The following is an 18,369-nucleotide window of genomic DNA, read 5'->3' as shown; positions in this document are numbered from 1 at the left end:
CATCTGTGGGACGATTCCAACCCTGCTACACTGACAAAGTAAGGATGTCATCTGTGAGATGACATCCACGCCCTACTACACTTACAAGGTAAGGGTGTTATCTGTGGGATCATTCCAACCCTACTACACTGACAAAGTAAGGATGTCATCTGTGAGATGACATCCACGCCCTACTACACTTACAAGGTAAGGATGTCATCTGTGGGATGACTCCAACCCTGCTACACTGACAAAGAAAGGATGTCATCTGTGAGATGACATCCACGCCCTACTACACTTACAAGGTAAGGATGTCATCTGTGGGATGATTCCAACCCTGCTACACTGACAAAGAAAGGATGTCATCTGTGGGATGATTCCAACCCTGCTACACTGACAAAGTAAGGATGTCATCTGTGGGATGATTCCAACCCTGCTACACTGACAAAGTAAGGATGTCATCTGTGAGATGACATCCACGCCCTACTACACTTACAAGGTAAGGATGTCATCTGTGGGATGATTCCAACCCTGCTACACTGACAAAGAAAGGATGTCATCTGTGGGATGATTCCAACCCTGCTACACTGACAAAGTAAGGATGTCATCTGTGGGATGATTCCAACCCTGCTACACTGACAAAGTAAGGATGTCATCTGTGAGATGACATCCACGCCCTACTACACTTACAAGGTAAGGGTGTCATCTGTGGGATGATTCCAACCCTGCTACACTGACAAAGAAAGGAAGTCATCTGTGGGATGATTCCAACCCTGTCTACACTGACAAAGTAAGGATGTCATCTGTGGGATGATTCCAACCCTGCTACACTGACAAAGAAAGGATGTCATCTGTGGGATGATTCCAACCCTGCTACACTGACAAAGAAAGGATGTCATCTGTGGGATGATTCCAACCCTGCTAAACTGACAAAGAAAGGATGTCATCTGTGGGATGATTCCAACCCTGCTACACTGACAAAGAAAGGATGTCATCTGTGGGATGATTCCAACCCTGCTAAACTGACAAAGAAAGGATGTCATCTGTGGGATGATTCCAACCCTGCTACACTGACAAAGTAAGGATGTCATCTGTAGGATGATGGCAGCCCTACTACACTGACAAAGTAAGGATGTCATCAGTGGGACGACTCCAACCCTGCTACACTGACAAGGTATGAGTGGACATTGGGCAATAGGAATAATGCCCCGGAAAATGTGACCAACTTTAACAGCTTACCTTTAATGTTATCGTGCGTTCATCAACAGCATTCCAGAGAGTTAACTAGCAGCGGAAACAATATTCGTTTCCACTGTTTCTCATCTTCCCGAGGTAAGAGAGTTAACTGACTATAAAAGGCCAGTTTCCACCCTCGCCGAACTAGGCTGGTATTATGGAGTGACATTTTGGCTGGACTAAGGAGTCGATGCATAGTCAAATCGAAATCGCGCACCAAAATCGAAATCAGGTTCGTTAACTGTCGTGCAGATTTCGGTCGATTGCAGGATTTGCAAAGCATGTGCACCGCCAACTCGTTGTCAGCAGATATTTTCCAAATCTTTTCATGTTTTTAATCAAGGTGCTCACGTGATTTGATGCATTTCGCGATGTAAGACCCGTTTTATCACAATATATATCTTGATTATCGATCAGATCGTCCTGACCGGGCGCCACCATTTTGTGTGAAGCAAACGCAAGTGATACGAGAGGTGGATTCTGATTGGTCCATAGGAGAGGCTTAGAAGGGACATGACTGGTAATAGTCACTGGTGGCGCTACGATCGAGCCAAGTAATTCCAGGCTAATTCAGCAAGGGTGGAAACTGGACTTTTAAAGTTAGTTAACTCACTTGCCTCGGGAAGATGCTGTTTCCTGAATACCTACAACATAGAGTAGGGGGGCACAACATAGAGTTGGGGGGCTCTTTACACCATTCCGACCGGTAGCAAGGTTGCAGGTGTGCGCCCTACTTTTCAGGGGTGAACGTTGCAAACATTTTGGGGAAAACACACTATTCTACGTTAATTATACATTGATGATGACGTCACGCTATTGCTGCAGTTAGTTCAGACCCAGGAATTCACTGACCATTCTGAACTTTAAAAAAACACAGACAACTACAGGTCATTAAGCAAATCTTTAGAGTAATTATATATCAACCATGGGCAAAGGTGGTCCAGTCGTCTAAAGCGCCGCAATTCGCGGTGCAGAGTTGCGTCCCTTGGGCACGCTAGAAACCTATGAATGTGGGTTCGAATCCCGGTTCGCCCCGATTATGTTTCTAGGTTTGTCAGCACCATACCAGTGCTCGTGGGTTTCACCTAAGTGGCAAACGTCTGCATTACTTCAGCCTTCCTCCCACATTAATCTGACACGCCTTGATATAACTGGAATACTGTAAAAAGCGGCGTTAAATCCAACTCACTCACTATATATCAACCCAACTATGGTTTAAGAAACAACTTAAATCTATTGCCTCAATCTAAGGCACAAGAAGGTGTGCATTCATATTTAATTTCACCCTGGAGAGCACCAAGTCACTACTAAGGAACCACTAGATATAAATAATACGTGTTTATGTTGATGATACTGATCATGTACCCATTAATAATCGCGCCACGTCCTTAGATTCACAACAGATTCGGTCCGATGGAGCGTCGTCATGTTGTACAATGTGCTCTTACTATACAACTATTTGCCAGAACTAAAAATAGCGTGTTGTGAGTTTATATGACCACAAATGTTACACGGGGGAAAAGGGGACCTACACATCCGGGTTGGGTTGTTTGTCAGGTGTAGCAGACACCCAGATGCGCATGCGCTCTCAACAAGATGGCGGACAAAAGGGACTGAACCTCAGCACCGGTTAAGGTCATAAACACACAGAAGCGTCAAGAAACATTTCTAATGTGAGTCGCGTTCTAACCTGCTGGAATATTTGCGTGCACAAAATGGCGGACAAGATACGAGGAGTGTTTTGTGTAACTGTGATCGTATCTGTGCTTGGACTAGGAAATGGAAAAGGGGCGACATTTAAAAATTTCACTGCCTTGAAACAAGAGTGGGTCGAATGTGGATACCCCCCAGCAGAAACATATAATAAATCGCTGTCTGCTTATACTAATAGTTTCAGTAAATGCTTTGATGATAAAGCAGGCGGTGGAGTGGAGAAAATCTGTGATCTATATCAACAGGAGGTTGACAGGTTGTGTCACACGTCGGAGCCCACTGATTTGAAGCAAACAGCCTCAGAAACCAAGGAAATGTTGAATGCAAATTTACACATATGTGGTTTAGCGGAGAGGGTGAAGTTGAGTCCCAGGATAGAGGAGCACCTGCAAGGTTCAAGATGTGCACCTGCCTGCTCCAGTCTTGGAGCCCCAGACGTGTGCCGATTGTTGATACTTCTATGTATCACAGGTAAGACTGAAGGCGCAAACTACTCGAGCTCACAGAATGCTGACAGTTGAAGCGTATGCCGCAATCGGTTTAACATATTTTTAACGTTCATGTACAATTTTCTTTTATAAAAAAATTAAGCTCTGAGTATAAATTTCATTATATTTACTTTTGTGTTAACATCTAATGGATATTACTGCTCTTTAGAAGGCTGGGCCATCCGTGTTGCGTGAATCCGTATCAAATAAATAGTTACGTGGGATTTGTTCATAATATCAATGGCGGGTAGGTCAAGCCCAGATTCGATATTATATATGGTTTCAAAATGCGGCGTTAAACAACAACACGATTCCACAACATGGAAGTCACATATTAACAGCTCCATTCATGAATGATTAAATAAAAAGCATATCGGCTTTCGCGAGTAAGGGACCGAAAAGACTTGAAAGAAATTATTATGCTTCAAACTGTTGAGAGAAAAAGGAAATTACCTGCTATAAATATTACATTGTTTTTTCTTTTTAAAAAATTCAGGCTTCCAGTTTTAAAAATAAAAAATAGCTAGTTGTAATGGTTTAGCTGAAAAATATCTAATCTCGATACAAAATACCAGCCCCCCACGACCATGTCAGGATTTGCACCGTTTGAATATCAGAGTATATATTACAATCTACTCCCCAATTATTGCACCATACTATTAACGAAGTATTCATGATTAATAAACAAAATGAATAAAAAGAGACTGGGTTTGTTTTTAAAACACCAAATATAAATTTATGGGATTATATGGCGTATGTTTTTGAAAATATAATGCCCGGTTATATATAAATGATGAATACACTCAATGGGTTTGTCTTAAGAAAAACATTTTTTTCATATTTTGAAAATTTAATTTTTAAAGGGGCGGTGGGATAGCCCACTGGGTAAAGCTTCGTTCGTTACGCCGACAAGTGAATACACGGTGAAACCAAATTCTGGTGTTCCCTGCCTTATATTGCTAAAATATTGCTAAAACCGGCGTAACACCATACTCACTCCACTTGAAAACAACTTTAGATTTGTTTAAATTAACTATCAATATTTATTTCTAAATCATGATTACGCTTTGGAGACCAGATATGATCAGAAAGAAGGATTACATCGTCAGCGACAAAGACAAAGATGTGTTATTCTGATAGAAACAATATTCCTTGATAACAATTCGCCTATAAAGTGTCTAATAAGTCATTTATAAATGTAACTGAAAATAAGAAGGGTCTTAACAAAAAATCTTGACGTACACCAGTATCACATTCAAACAAAGCGAAATACGAATTACCAAAATTTAACACATAACTGAAATGTTGGTGACCTGTTGGTTATATGATCACAGGTCACTACTCTATAGTTAACTATAACAATCATCGTCAGTTATTTAAACACAATGCAAAATATCACTTACTGCTACCAGTTGGAATCACGACATAAACTCATTAGTAGGTGCACCTGTTGAATGGCTTTGAGGGTGGGTTAAATCAGTGCGTGACGTCATAAGTAGAATGCACACACTGCAAAAGAGGAAGCAGAATTAGAATAAACATATTCTGTCCCAGCCAGCTGTCAATCAAACTGGTTGCCCAGTTTGTACTCGTTACCCTACTGGGGGCACGGGTGGCCCAGTCGTCTAAGGCGCCGCGATTCGCTGTGCAGAGTTGCGTCCCTTGGGCACGCCAGAAACCTATGATTGTGGGTTCGAATCCCGGTTCGCCCCAATTATGTTTCTAGGTTTGTCAGCACCATACCCGTGCTAGTGGGTTTCACCGAAGTGGTAAACGTCTGAGACCTGCTTCACTTCGAGCTTTCCTCCCACATTAAGCTGACACGCCGCGATATAACTGGAATACTGTTAAAAGCGGCGCTAATCCCAACTCACCCACCCATCCACGTTCCCCTACACAAGGCATCAAATAACAATAATATGTAAACATCACTATATTAATTGTTTGATCAAAGAACTTGGTAAACGTGACAAATTTTGCCTCCTATGGGGCCAGAATGTTAATTGAGGAAGAAATCGGCCCAAACCAGGCATCAGTACTACTTTGGTTTTGGCTTGAACCAACAAACTGGAAACATGCCCTTTGCTCTTTTGTACTGGATGCCAAAACTCCATAAAAATCCACACAAAGAGATACATAGTGCTGGGTCAAGCAACTGTACCACCAAAAACTTGTATCAAAGATTAACCGTAATTCTTGATATAATCGAGGGAAGTCTTTCATTCACAGCAATGTTCTGAGACAAATAGAATTAATACCAAGTAGATTTTCAACAACTCAGAAAAACTTTGTACAATTAGAAAAAAAATCCGTTTTACTTTGACAACTTTGTACACCACCATCCCACAAGGAACACTTCCTCATATCACTGAAATACTTCCTCTCAGATAGGGGGATAATTTCAGATACTTATGCAAGTAGAAGGCAGTTTCCTTGGGCACCAGTTGTTCTCCCTCCTTTGCTTGTCTGTGTGTTTATGCATACGAGTATGGCCGAGAAGTTTAACTTAGGCTTCAGGTATATCAATGATCTGTTATCGTTCAGTGATGTCAAATAGCCAATTCTTTTCCACTGATTTACCTACGCCAGCCAGAAATAAAAGAGGGCACTGAAACTGCCTCATCTCATCTGTATTATATTTAGATCTACACATGAAGATTAGGAGTGACAGAGCAACATTGCAGCAGCTCCAGTCTTGGGTGTCTGCATTTCACAATGTTTGAGGGACAATCTGGCAATCTGTGAAGACTTCAAACAGTGTCATACGAATCTTGGCCAAAATTTCAGGGCCTCAGTAATGCTTTCAAAACGATTTATGATAGGCATGTGCAGGACATTTATAATTTGCATCATTGATGAAAATGATAACTTGTCTTCACATTTTTACTTTGTGTATAAACACTATTTGATAGTGATTCATGAACACATACTTAGGACATAGTCGGAACCGTACAATTGGCTCTGCTTTTAGGAGTGAATTCTTCTGATTATGGAAAGGGTTTTGTCGCTTTTATTAACATTATTGGAAAGAAACCTTTTTTTGTCATCCTGTTTATTATTGAATGGAATCTCTTTGTCACATTGCATGTTTGTTGCTCATCTAGTATCTAGTTAAACAGTGATATTATGGTGATTTTAGGGGCGGTCGGGTAGCCTAGTGGTTAAAGCGTTCGCTCGTCACGCTGAAAACCCGGGTTCGATTCCCGACATGGGTACAATGTGTGAAGCCCATTCCCTGTGTCCCTCGCTGGGATATTGCAGGAATATTGCTAAAAGAGGCGTAAAACCATACTTACTCACTCACATTTTGCTGTAAAACTGATCATACAAATTAGTTGATAAAATACGACAGGCTTTTGCCACAGAACTATAAAATTGCCGACATGAAAACTGGGGTTTGTTCTCATCATCTCCGAAATAATATTTATGTCAGTATCCAAGAGATGATTGAAATTGGCATTCACCTTGATGTATGGATGACACGTTGTGAAAAATAATCCCCCTATTCGTGTCTGATGTTTCAGGGCCTGATTCCTTTTTTGAGGATATACCGACCTATGATCCAACGACTGCGCCACCCTCAACAGTTCAAACAACGACTTCAACAGCAGCCGCGACAACGACCACAGCAGCTCCAACAGTAACCAAGAAATCGATACCAAATAAGCCGACAGCGGACCCAACAGCAACTACGACAGCGCCCCCAACAACAGCCAGGACAGCGGCCCCAACAACAAACGCGACAGCGGCCCCAACAGCAACTACGACAGCGGCCCAGGTCGTACTCCAAACAACAAAAGGTATTTTAGAGCGAAAACCTGAATCTGCACTGTTGTTCCCAGTTCAGTAGAAGTTGTTGTTATTTAACAACATAAATGATCTTCTGTTTTTACCATTTCCCGAGCCGCCTTTGTGAGGAAGAGCGTCTGCCCAGAGAGCGGAAGATCGGGGGTTCTATCCCTGGCCGCGTCATGCCAAAAGATGGTGCTTGTTATTACCCTGTCTGGCTCTCGGCATTAAGGGGCTAAGCCAAAGACTGGTCGGCTTGGAGTCAGTATACTGTGTCTGAGTGGGACATTCAGGTTAGACTGCGGCATGGTATCTCAGTGGACTAGCACTATAAAACTGGCATCAGTCCGGACTAGTACAAGCAGCCACACACGTACATGTACGTCGCTATATAAGTGCACTGATCTTGAACGCGACATTAAAGCTCATTTCGGGGCTGTCGGGTAGCCTAGTGGATAAAGCGTTCGCTCGTCACGCCGAAGGCCCGGGTTCGATTCCCGACATGGGTACAATGTGTGAAGCCCATTTCTGGTGTCCCCCACCGTGATATTGGTGGAATATTGCTAAAAGCGGCGTTAAATCATACTCACTCACTTAACATCATGTCACCTCATCTGCAATTTGCAACAATCCATCTTTATAGTCAGATAAATAAGAACATTGTGAAGGAGATACAAGCAAACGGACCCCCAAAGAACACCTGGCTGCCACGTTTCATTTTCATATTTCAGCATAATAGGGCTGTACTTTAATATAATGTTATAAATAGTACCACTAATACGAAGAACTTCAAACACTTGCATTAATGTTAACAATTAATGTACGGTTTGTAAATTTAAAAGGAATCCAAAATTTATTTTTGTCTCAAACGGGTGATTTCAAACCAAATACATGACCCTCAATACTCAGGAATATCCATAAAATTACAACGATAAAGGACACCGGGTGATCCCATATTCCCGAGGCAAGTGAGTTAACTGACTTTAAAAGTCCAGTTTCCAACCTTGCGGAACTAGGCTGGAATTACTGGGCTCGATCGTCACGCCACCAGTGGTTTATTACCAGTTATGTCTCTTCTAAGCCTCTCATGTGGACCAATCAGATTCCACCTCTCGTATCACTTGCGTTTGCTTCACACAAAATGGTGGCGCCCGGTCAGGACGATCTGATCGATAATCAAGATATATATTGTGATAAAACGGGTCTTACATTGCGAAATGCATCAAATCACGTGAGCACCTTGATTAAAAACCTGAAAGATTTGGAAAATATCTGCTGACAACGAGTTGGCGGTGCACATGCTTTGCAAATCCTGCAATCGACCGAAATCTGCACGACAGTTAACGAACCGGATTTCGATTTCGGTGCGCGATTTCGATTGGACTCGTTAGTCCAGCCAAAATGTAACTCCATAATACCAGCCTAGTCCGACAAGGGTGGAAACTGGCCTTTTATAGTCAGTTAACTCTCTTGCCTCGGGAAGATGGGTGATCCCGACATTTTCAACCGGAAGTATACATTAAGAGTAAAGGTCAAGGCCACCAGCTGCAATAGCTGGTACAAAACTTCCTTGAAATATTTTTCATTCGTGTTTCTTATGAATGCTTTTGCTGTCATAGGTTTAGGCAAGTACCTCCTGTACGTAGGAATAGTGTTGGCAGCGTGTGTCCCTCTCTTTATCATCTACAGAAGAAGAAATAAGGTGAGTTACAAAATGCATTTGTGCATAGGTATCATACAGTAATGATGTCGTTCTTCAGCTATCTACTGTTATGTCTTGCTGATTTGTTTTTACGTATTTCTTCAGATCCTGACTTGTCTTCAAGAGAATCGGGAAACTTCGGGGTCACCTGAGGATGGGAAGAGGCGCTACCGGAAGTTACCACATTTCGAAAGGGACGTGCCTTCATTAGACGGAGTAGATCAAGCCAAATCGTATATTTACTGATGCCTGTGAAATGAAACATTGTTACAAGCTATGGATGAGTGAGTGAGTATGGTTTTACGCCGTTTTAAGCAATATTCCAGCAATATCACGGCGGGGGACACCAGAAATGGGCTTAACACATTGTACCCATGTCGGGAAGCGAACCCGGGTCTTCGGCGTGACGAGCGAACGCTTTAACCACTAGGCTACCCGACCGCCCCTACAAGCTATGGAGCTTCATGGGTTCAACAAAATAACATTTGCAAATGTTTGTATGTAATATTTTGACTTAATGTTACCAAAATGCTCCACCACTTTATTTTCACTGGTCACCGAAGTGGCAAACGTCTGAGACCTGCATTACTTCGGGCTTTCCTCCCACATTAAGCTGACACGGCGCGATGTAACTGGAATACTGTTAAAAGCGGCGTTAACCCGAACTCACTCACTCACTCATTATGTTCACTGATATTCAGGTTCCTGACTACATTACTCCAAGCTCACAACTCCCTGAAATTCGAACAAACAAAACAATATAGTTATAATACAGTAAACTACGGTTATAACGAACTCAACAGGACCACTAATTTAAGTTCGTAATAACCGTAGTTTGTTATAAGTATATATACAACATCACTACAACAAATAGTCGGGACAAAAAAGTAAGTTCGTTATATCCGTCAGTTCGTTATAAGCGTGTTCGTTATAAACGTAGTTTACTGTATATAGTTGCCTGACATTCAGAAGCTTTCCTTACAGGCGACCGCGAGTCAAAGGAACGGCCAGAATGTAGAGCTGGAATGCGTTCATGCTATTGTATCCTTTCTCGAGATTAATGTTCACGTTTGTCTTTGAAGATGACTGAACAGGGAAGCCCGCTCGATCGTCATGTCTTTTGGTTGCAAAGGAGTTGTCGAAAATGTTAACGTTGACAAGAGACAGGCGATAGACAATGCGCCATGACAGAAGTCCACATAACTGTCAGACGGACTTGGGCCAAAATATCAGATACTCATTTCTTTAGAATCATTGGAATGCATAATTGGAGCTCGTGTCGATTGTCAAATCGTGGTCTAAGATGCAGCATTTGAATTAGTTGTGGGTCCATTATTATGTACTAGTGCTATTTTAGCAGGACAAGTTTTTTTCCTTCCAGTCCAATAGTCAGTATCGTATGTATTTCGTGTTGGAGAAAATTACACATGTGACACAAGGGTCACACACGCACGCACGCACGCACGCACGCACGCACGCACGCACACATTATGGTTATTATGTTAATTTTGTTGTGCAATCATATTATATCATTTTTTCTTAAATCCATGAAAACATTTTTTATTGATGCTTATGTAATGATAGAAAACAACTTTCCCTCGTGGCAATAAAGAGCTCTCTTATCTTATTTTATCTTATGTTATCTTATCTTCGAGGATCCACCGACATAACATTCGTCACCACTCGCCCCTTTCCGTAACCTGCAAGACGACTCGTACACCTACCGATACGAAAATACAACAAACCAATCAGAATGCGCGTATGACGTCAATTACTTCGGTCAAAGAATCCCTCAAGAATAATTAAGGAGTTTACTTCTGTTTTGCATCTTAAAATACGCCATTGATACAGTTAAATGTGTTCAGTCATAGGGTATAAATACCGTAAGTCCCGATGTGTTTTAAATAGCATATGTATGATATATGACATGGGGGAAATATACGTGAAAAATTGCAACGGTTTGACAATTCTTTTAACTATGCCCGTTTGCGCTTAGACGGGACCCAGTCGCAAAAATGGCCACGAGAGGGGCACGAGTCGCTATTCGGCTTGTCCCGGAATAACACGAGTTGGTCACGACATACACGAATGTTGAAGGCGACGTTTAACCCCGTTTCACCTCACTGCACCTCTTAAGGTATCTCATCTGGGGGTGAGGAGGAAACATCAGCACATTGACAGCTATCTTTCCTGCAGAAAGGTACTCTAGATAGTAGCATTAATTAAGCACCACCCACTTTTTCGGATATGTACCACATTGAAAATGACTGGTGTGATTCATTGTTGGAAACACGACAAAAGAGTAGTAAACTGACACACAGAATGCATGGCACTACCATCACACAAGTAATGAAGTTGACACTAGCAATCGTTACCATTTTATTGGCGTTATGCGAAGACGTTTAAAAAAGCGATTTATTTCAGCAACGCCAAAAAATATCAGCACTAGCCAACACCTCGAATCGGACTGTCACGTTATGCAGTGAAAAACGATATTGTCAACCTAGGAATCACCACTGACTCAGCACTGTCTTTGAGTACTAGTATCCACCCCTCTCACGTCTAACATTCGCGCTCACGCCGTGATATGACTGGAATAATGTTAAAAGTGGCGTTAAACCCAACTCACTCACTCACTCACTCTGACATTCGCGAAGCTTCCACTCCTGCTGCTAACCAGACGGCTGATTTTCAACATTGGGATCCCCCCCCCCCCCCATCCTCGCGCAGTGTCTGGGTCAGGTCATTCAGGTTTAGAACAGGGCCCACTTGCACAACGTATTCTTAGCACTAAGATGATCGTAACTCCCATACTTTAACATAGGCTTACGATAGTCTTAGCACTAAGATCGCTTTGTGCAAGTGGGCCCTGGAGCGTCTATCTCCCACTTGGCGGCCCAGGAAATCCCTTGGATATTCAGTTTGGTTCGGATCAGGGGATTTATATCTTTTTCGGATGTTTATTTTGAATCAGGTGATACTTAATTCATGCTCATGTGTAATACGAAACAACGTCCGGCTGGCTTGATATTGTACACTGTGTGTACAGGCATACATTAATACATAGATAAAACATTTTAAAATGTACACACACTATTCCTTTTGGAATTATGAGAGACTAAATCTAAAAATATATACAACTTAATTAATCTGAAAATAAAAAGGTATAAAATACAATAGCTAAAAAAAGATGCACCCATTACTATGTGCTATATAAAATAACGACGCCTGCGTTTGAGTATTGCTAAGGTGGTTTGGGCAACAATATTTACTAAATCAACAGAGGAGAACAAATAACATACTTTATCAACATCACTAAAATCATCATAACTTTCTTTCATCTGATATGCAGTACATTCCATGGCATATCTCAGATCATGGAACAGCCCGTATCGGCAAAATCAAAATGCAAATCGTTTATATGGAGCGGGGAGCAGCACAGTGATACAATACCGCCGCTAAGTTGTGACACGCCTAAACGACGAGTGGGCTGGCTGTGCCTAATGTAATGAATAGACACCATTGCCAAGTTGAAGGCTCTGAATAGCGACCATGTGGTGTACACAGTCCATGTTTCATAATACATGTATGTTTCTTTGCATGGATAACTTTGTTTCTATTCATGCAAACTTTCATCATATAGCACATACATATATCACACAAAAGGTTATGTCAATGGATGTTGGAATGTTTGAAGAAGCGTCACCACAGATTCTAAATAGAGTCGTGTTGTTTGCCAGTTGTAGTATTTGTGTGCATAAAATGCACGACAAGAGAAGCAGGGTTTTTATTTTTCTGTTGTTTTTGGTTGTTTTTTTTTGTTGTTTTACGCCACAGTCAGCAATAGTGCAGCTATATGACGGCGGTCTGTAAATAATCGACTCTGGACAAAACAATCCAGTGATTGATATCATGAGCATCGATCCTCGTAATTGGGATCGATGACATGCTTCAACCAAGTCAGCGAGCCTGACCACCCGATCCCGTAAGTCGCTTCCTACGACAGGCATAGTCGCCTTTTATGGCAAGTATGGGTTGCTGAAGACCTATTCTACCCCGGATCTTCACGGATCGGGTTTTTAGTGCAACAGTGTTCGTGTGTCACTTGCTTATTATTCTTTCTTTGACAGTTCAGATGGAGGGAGCACACCATTGTCCTTCAGTCGGTTGTATTGTCTAAGCTGCCGTAAAATAAGGATTCTATTTAGCCATATCGACATTTATTATTATACAGATGAAAATGGCGGTGGCTTATATATAGCCTTACGAATGTGGATAGTAGGGACGTATTATGAATCACTTCTGAATTACTGTAGGATCCCCTTATTTCGAGATTCATTTTTTTTAATGTTAATCGCTGTAGATTGCTGTTATGCTTAATGAGGTACATGTACAAGCTGTGTTGTCAATCATACATTTATTACGTGGACACTGTACATAATTTGTCACAATTGTTATTGATCATTGTGTACGAAATACATGTGAGTTGAGTTCTAAAATATCTCGCGTATGCCATCGTATTGGATCTTTGTTTGTTATATTTGTTTGTTGTTTAACGCCGCAGGATCTGATACAGAAGATTTAACAACAACTGGTGCAGGATCTGAAAGAGAAGTTGAAACAACAACTGGTGCAGGATCTGATACAGAAGTTGAAACAACAGCTGGTGCAGGATCTGATACAGAAGATTTAACAACAGCTGGTGCAAGATCTAAAAGAGAAGTTGAAGCAACAACTGGTTCAAGATTTGGTACAGAAGATTTAACAACAACTAGTACAGGATCTTATACAGAAGTTGAAACAACAGCTGGTGCAGGATCTTATACAGAAGATTTAACAACAACTAGTACAGGATCTGATACAGAAGATTTAACAACAACTAGTACAGGATCTGATACAGAAGATTTAACAACAACTAGTACAGGATCTGATACAGAAGATTTAACAACAACTAGTACAGGATCTGATACAGAAGATTTAACAACAACTAGTACAGGATCTGGTACAGAAGATTTAACAACAACTAGTACAGGATCTGATACAGAAGATTTAACAACAACTAGTACAGGGTCTGATACAGTAGATTTAACAACAACTAGTACAGGGTCTGATACAGAAGATTTAACAACAACTAGTACAGGGTCTGATACAGAAGATTTAACAACAACTAGTACAGGGTCTGATACAGAAGATTTAACAACAACTAGTACAGGATCTGGTACAGAAGATTTAACAACAACTAGTACAGGATCTGATACAGAAGTTGAAACAACAACTAGTACAGGATCTGATACAGAAGTTGAAACAACAACTAGTACAGGGTCTGATACAGAAGATTTAACAACAACTAGTACAGGGTCTGATACAGAAGATTTAACAACAACTAGTACAGGATCTGGTACAGAAGATTTAACAACAACTAGTACAGGATCTGATACAGAAGTTGAAACAACAACTAGTACAGGATCTGATACAGAAGATTTAACAACAACTAGTACAGGGTCTGATACAGAAGTTGAAACAACAACTAGTACAGGATCTGATACAGAAGATTTAACAACAACTGGTGCAGGATCTGATACAGAAGATTTAACAACAACTAGTACAGGATCTGGTTCAGAAGTTGAAACAACAACTGGTACAGGATCTGATACAGAAGATTTAACAACAGCTGGTGCAGGATCTGGTTCAGAAGTTGAAACAACAACTAGTACAGGATCTGATCATGGACAAATAAAGGAAGAACCTGATGTCACTTCATCCGGCCACTTCATGGCTTTCTTCATACCGGCGTGCGTGCTGGCTATTGCTGCGTATGTGGTGTACAGCAATAGAAAAAAGGTAACCTTATTTCATTCATGCCTGAAAAGGGATTGTACAATATATATGTTGTATATTTTATATTCCGTGACCTTCATCATAGTCAATGATTTGCTTGAATTAAGAACTGAAAACTACGTGGGTGTTAGAGATGTAACTTAATATATCCATACTGACAATGTACTCTATACCATGCCGTTAAATGAAAACAGGGGTTAAATGATATAAATCACTGATTGTGAAATGTTGCAATAAAAACATATTATGCTGTTTCAACATAATAAACTCATAGTAAACGTTTAAAATAGTGGTGGCCTCGACCTTGGATGGGCTTCGCCGCAGTGGTTTAACCTGACCCTATTTATCAAAGTAGTGTGAAAAAAAGCTTAAATACATATTTTATAAAGAGTTACCACTAACTCTTGCCAATCGCGTGCAACAACTTTCAAGGATTTTGGATTTACAAACAAAAACATTGTTTACTGGGCATGTCGGATGTCCTGAGAAGAACTGTGTTTATTGGTTATTGATCACTGATTTATTGTTTATCTAATACGAAGTCCAAGGAAATGGTCATGACAATCCAATACACAAGAACTTAATTTGTAATCTAATTATAATCGTCTGAAATGTGTTCACAGATAATTGCTGTCATCGTCGGGGGTCGCAGCAGTCGACGGAGGAGAAACAATGACAGGGGCAAGTACAAGATACTCCAGAACGATGTAGAAGAGGTGTTGTCGTCTACGTCGGCTACAAATTTCATTTACTGAAATCTCATTTTATCATTGGCACTAATGGATACAAAGAAACAAGTCTGAATTTGATAGTCAAATGTCTAATTCCTATTGGAAAATATGTTTGAATGTTTTTGTGTCCGAAATTGGTTGAAATGTTTAAGTGCCTGGGTAGAATGGAGAGAATGACATAACGAACGAACCTTTCAATCTGTGTGACAAATTTGAAATAGGAGTTGCACCGCTCAACAAACAAACGCCTGTTTGTCAAATATGTTTTGCAACATTTTAGAAATGTTTCACCCCTCATTGTTTTTTACAGTAGATATCTATCTATACGTCAGATATTAATAAAGATGTATTACAATGGTAAATGATTCTGCAAGTATTTGCACAAACAGAAACAGCCCATTAACCGCCATATCTAGAAGGTCCGAGAAAGGAGCATTACCACACACATTGCTAGTATGATTGTGCATTTGGTGAAGAACACGTTTGCTACAATCATATACCAGATAATGGATATCTTGCCCCCAGTGGGAACAATGAGGAACCGTAAGGGCATTTCTACTTCCGATTGAAATTATTTCCTTTCTACTTTGGGAAACACATATCCAAAGCAGTACTGAAAATCATATTTCTCTGACTGTATACGTTTATCCTGCTGCATGGTATGACGGCGATTGCCTGGTCAGTACACAGAGCAGCAGAACAATTTTTCGAAAGACAATTCCAGGCACCTCAAACCCTCACGACCCCAATGAACCACCCTAAGCAGAAATATGTAACAAACTTGACCCTACTGCAATAACCATTTATGTTATCATATACATGATATATGCTGGAGTGTATGACCTTCATTTAACCTTCAATATCAGTTGCAAGTATTTCAAGAACATTCCCAGGGTCTCAGCAACAAATAAGACAAATAGTATGACGAAAGCATATGCTACTCATTGAAAGCAGGTCACCGTGACCTATCACTGACATCCTAAGAGTGTCATCACTTGTCATACATAAGCATTCAAATGCAATAACCACAATATGCATAAGACTTGAATATATATTTGATAATGGCAAACATACGTTTATTTGCACTGTGACCTTGACCTCATAGTACATCGCCCACAAACGTCCCCGATCCTGGCCTATTAAGGACATGTACGTTTGACCTACATAAAATCTAGACTAAACAAACATCTGGGCTCGAGGATGACCTTGACCCTTGAATAACCTTTCCAAGGTTATAAAGGAGATATAAAGGTAATTATTATCCCTGAGATATCCAAGCACCGTTTGGTTTTAAAATACAAAGTGCGGCGGTGGCGTCGCGGACAAAACCATAGTGCATGCCTATTTACAGACATGTGTTCACTAGATCGGTGCTCATGATGTCAATCACTGGATTGTTTGTCCAGACTCGATTATTTACAGACCGCCGTCATATAACTGGAGTATAACTGAGAACGGCGTAAAACAAACAAACAAAAAATATGGGTGTAGCTATGTTCCCTCCCTTTGCAAACATTTCTTGGTTTGTAATATAATGGCCAGGTATAAAGTCACCCCGACCTTCACGCCGAATACTATTTTAGGAACGGACATAGTGTTTGTATTGCAAACATTTCTTTGGTTGTAATGTTATCGCCAACTGTATAAAGGTATTGAAATGAAGCCACATTGTAATACCAACACATAATAAACATAATAATATTGCATAAAGTCACCCCGACCTTCAAGCTGGATTCTTTTTCAGAAAAGAGCAAACACATTTTTTATAACAATCCCAAATGCATTGACAATGAATGAATGAATGAAGCCTTGGGCGCGCCATGAAAATCAGGAAGAAGCGTGCCACTGCACAATACCGCACCAGTCATGTATTTAAATGACAAATGTCCTCCTTGTCAAACAGGTTTTTAAGGCACGAGTGACATCCCGGCCAAGTACAATTACAATACGGTATCCGGTCCGCTTCAAATGAAGTCAGTTTCTAACATGATTGATATGATATATTCCCTCAAGTGGTGGCATTAAACTATACGTGTAATCATTGTCCCAAGAATGTCAAACACGTCAACATTATTTAAGATTCTGAGACTGGTGTCACTTATAAATGGACGTCTATCTGTATGCATGGGTTAAAAATCGGCTTAGAACAGTATATTAATGATGTCCTGAATATATCCTGAAAAAATATATTTTCATCTTAACACTCATAACAATTTGCTAGTTTATATTGAGGTGTGTCACCTAATTACTTCGTTGCAATAGGTTTTTTTCATTTTCTTAAGAATATGTACAGGAGTTTGCCCCTTTTATTTATATAGTACAAGTTGTAATGATTCAGGCACTTTTGAGGAAAATAACATGTATATTTAGGATTTAAAGACATCATTGGATGTTGTTTAAGTTCTAATGAGAGGTCTCGATATTACATATACTATTCATTATTGTCTGTTGTTCTGAACATTTAAGTCAAGATGAATATCATTCACTTGATCCCATTTGTGTTAAAATTATATTTGGATTTCCAAGTCAATTGTATCATTTCAGTTAAGAAATATAATCTTAACTATAATACACAAAAATAGGCAACATTACGTTCATAGTCTCTAGCGTGCAACTGGAGACCTCGTGAGGAATATTAATAAGGCTTTTAAAGATGTTTTTGCGTCCCATGGAAAAGTTCACATAGTTCACAAATATCAAGAAACATATTCACCACCTGAAAACGACACTTCCCGCTGGTTAAGGTAATATAACATAAAGCGAAGAGGCGTCATTGAAAATTTTATATCCGGATCGGGTTACTGTATTCGACGTAATAAGCGCCCAGGGCGCTCTCTAATTTAAGAATAGGGGCTCTTATCAAAATATTATTTTGGTGAAGAAAAACAGAGTT

The 18,369-nt window shown here is 40.4% G+C and overlaps 1 protein-coding gene across 3 annotated transcripts; it reads left to right on the top strand.

The window, feature by feature from the left end:
* The first annotated feature begins 2,729 nt into the window (after window positions 1-2,729).
* On the top strand, window positions 2,730-15,838 carry LOC124132563 (putative per-hexamer repeat protein 5). Of its 3 annotated transcripts, XM_048392543.1 has the most exons (5): window positions 2,730-3,399; window positions 6,941-7,216; window positions 13,472-14,509; window positions 14,546-14,748; window positions 15,369-15,838. In XM_048392543.1, the coding sequence occupies exons 1-5, from the start codon at window positions 2,931-2,933 to the stop codon at window positions 15,498-15,500; spliced, it is 2,118 nt and encodes a 705-aa protein (XP_048248500.1). In that variant the 5' UTR covers window positions 2,730-2,930; the 3' UTR covers window positions 15,501-15,838. The 3 variants fall into 3 exon arrangements, with proteins under 3 accessions (XP_048248500.1, XP_048248499.1, XP_046352479.2); XM_048392542.1 differs by having other exon boundaries at window positions 13,472-14,748; XM_046496523.2 differs by lacking the exons at window positions 13,472-14,509; window positions 14,546-14,748; window positions 15,369-15,838 and adding exons at window positions 8,825-8,907; window positions 9,013-10,534 and having other exon boundaries at window positions 2,751-3,399.
* The last annotated feature ends 2,531 nt before the right edge of the window (window positions 15,839-18,369 follow it).

The sequence above is a fragment of the Haliotis rufescens genome, unplaced genomic scaffold, assembly GCF_023055435.1.
Source record: "Haliotis rufescens isolate VD_foot unplaced genomic scaffold, xgHalRufe1.0.p SCAF_11, whole genome shotgun sequence".
In the NCBI taxonomy this organism is placed as follows: domain Eukaryota; kingdom Metazoa; phylum Mollusca; class Gastropoda; order Lepetellida; family Haliotidae; genus Haliotis; species Haliotis rufescens.
The sequence above is the reverse complement of the archived record's forward strand: the minus strand, read 5'-3'. Positions and strand labels throughout refer to the sequence as shown.

Coding starts and splice junctions, on each gene's coding strand:
- LOC124132563 (XM_048392542.1), top strand. CDS start 2,931: ATGGCGGACAAGATACGAGGAGTGTTTTGTGTAACTGTGATCGTATCT. Junction 7,217..13,471: donor CGTACTCCAAACAACAAAAG/GTATTTTAGAGC, acceptor TTAACGCCGCAG/GATCTGATACAGAAGATTTA. Junction 14,749..15,368: donor TGTACAGCAATAGAAAAAAG/GTAACCTTATTT, acceptor ATGTGTTCACAG/ATAATTGCTGTCATCGTCGG.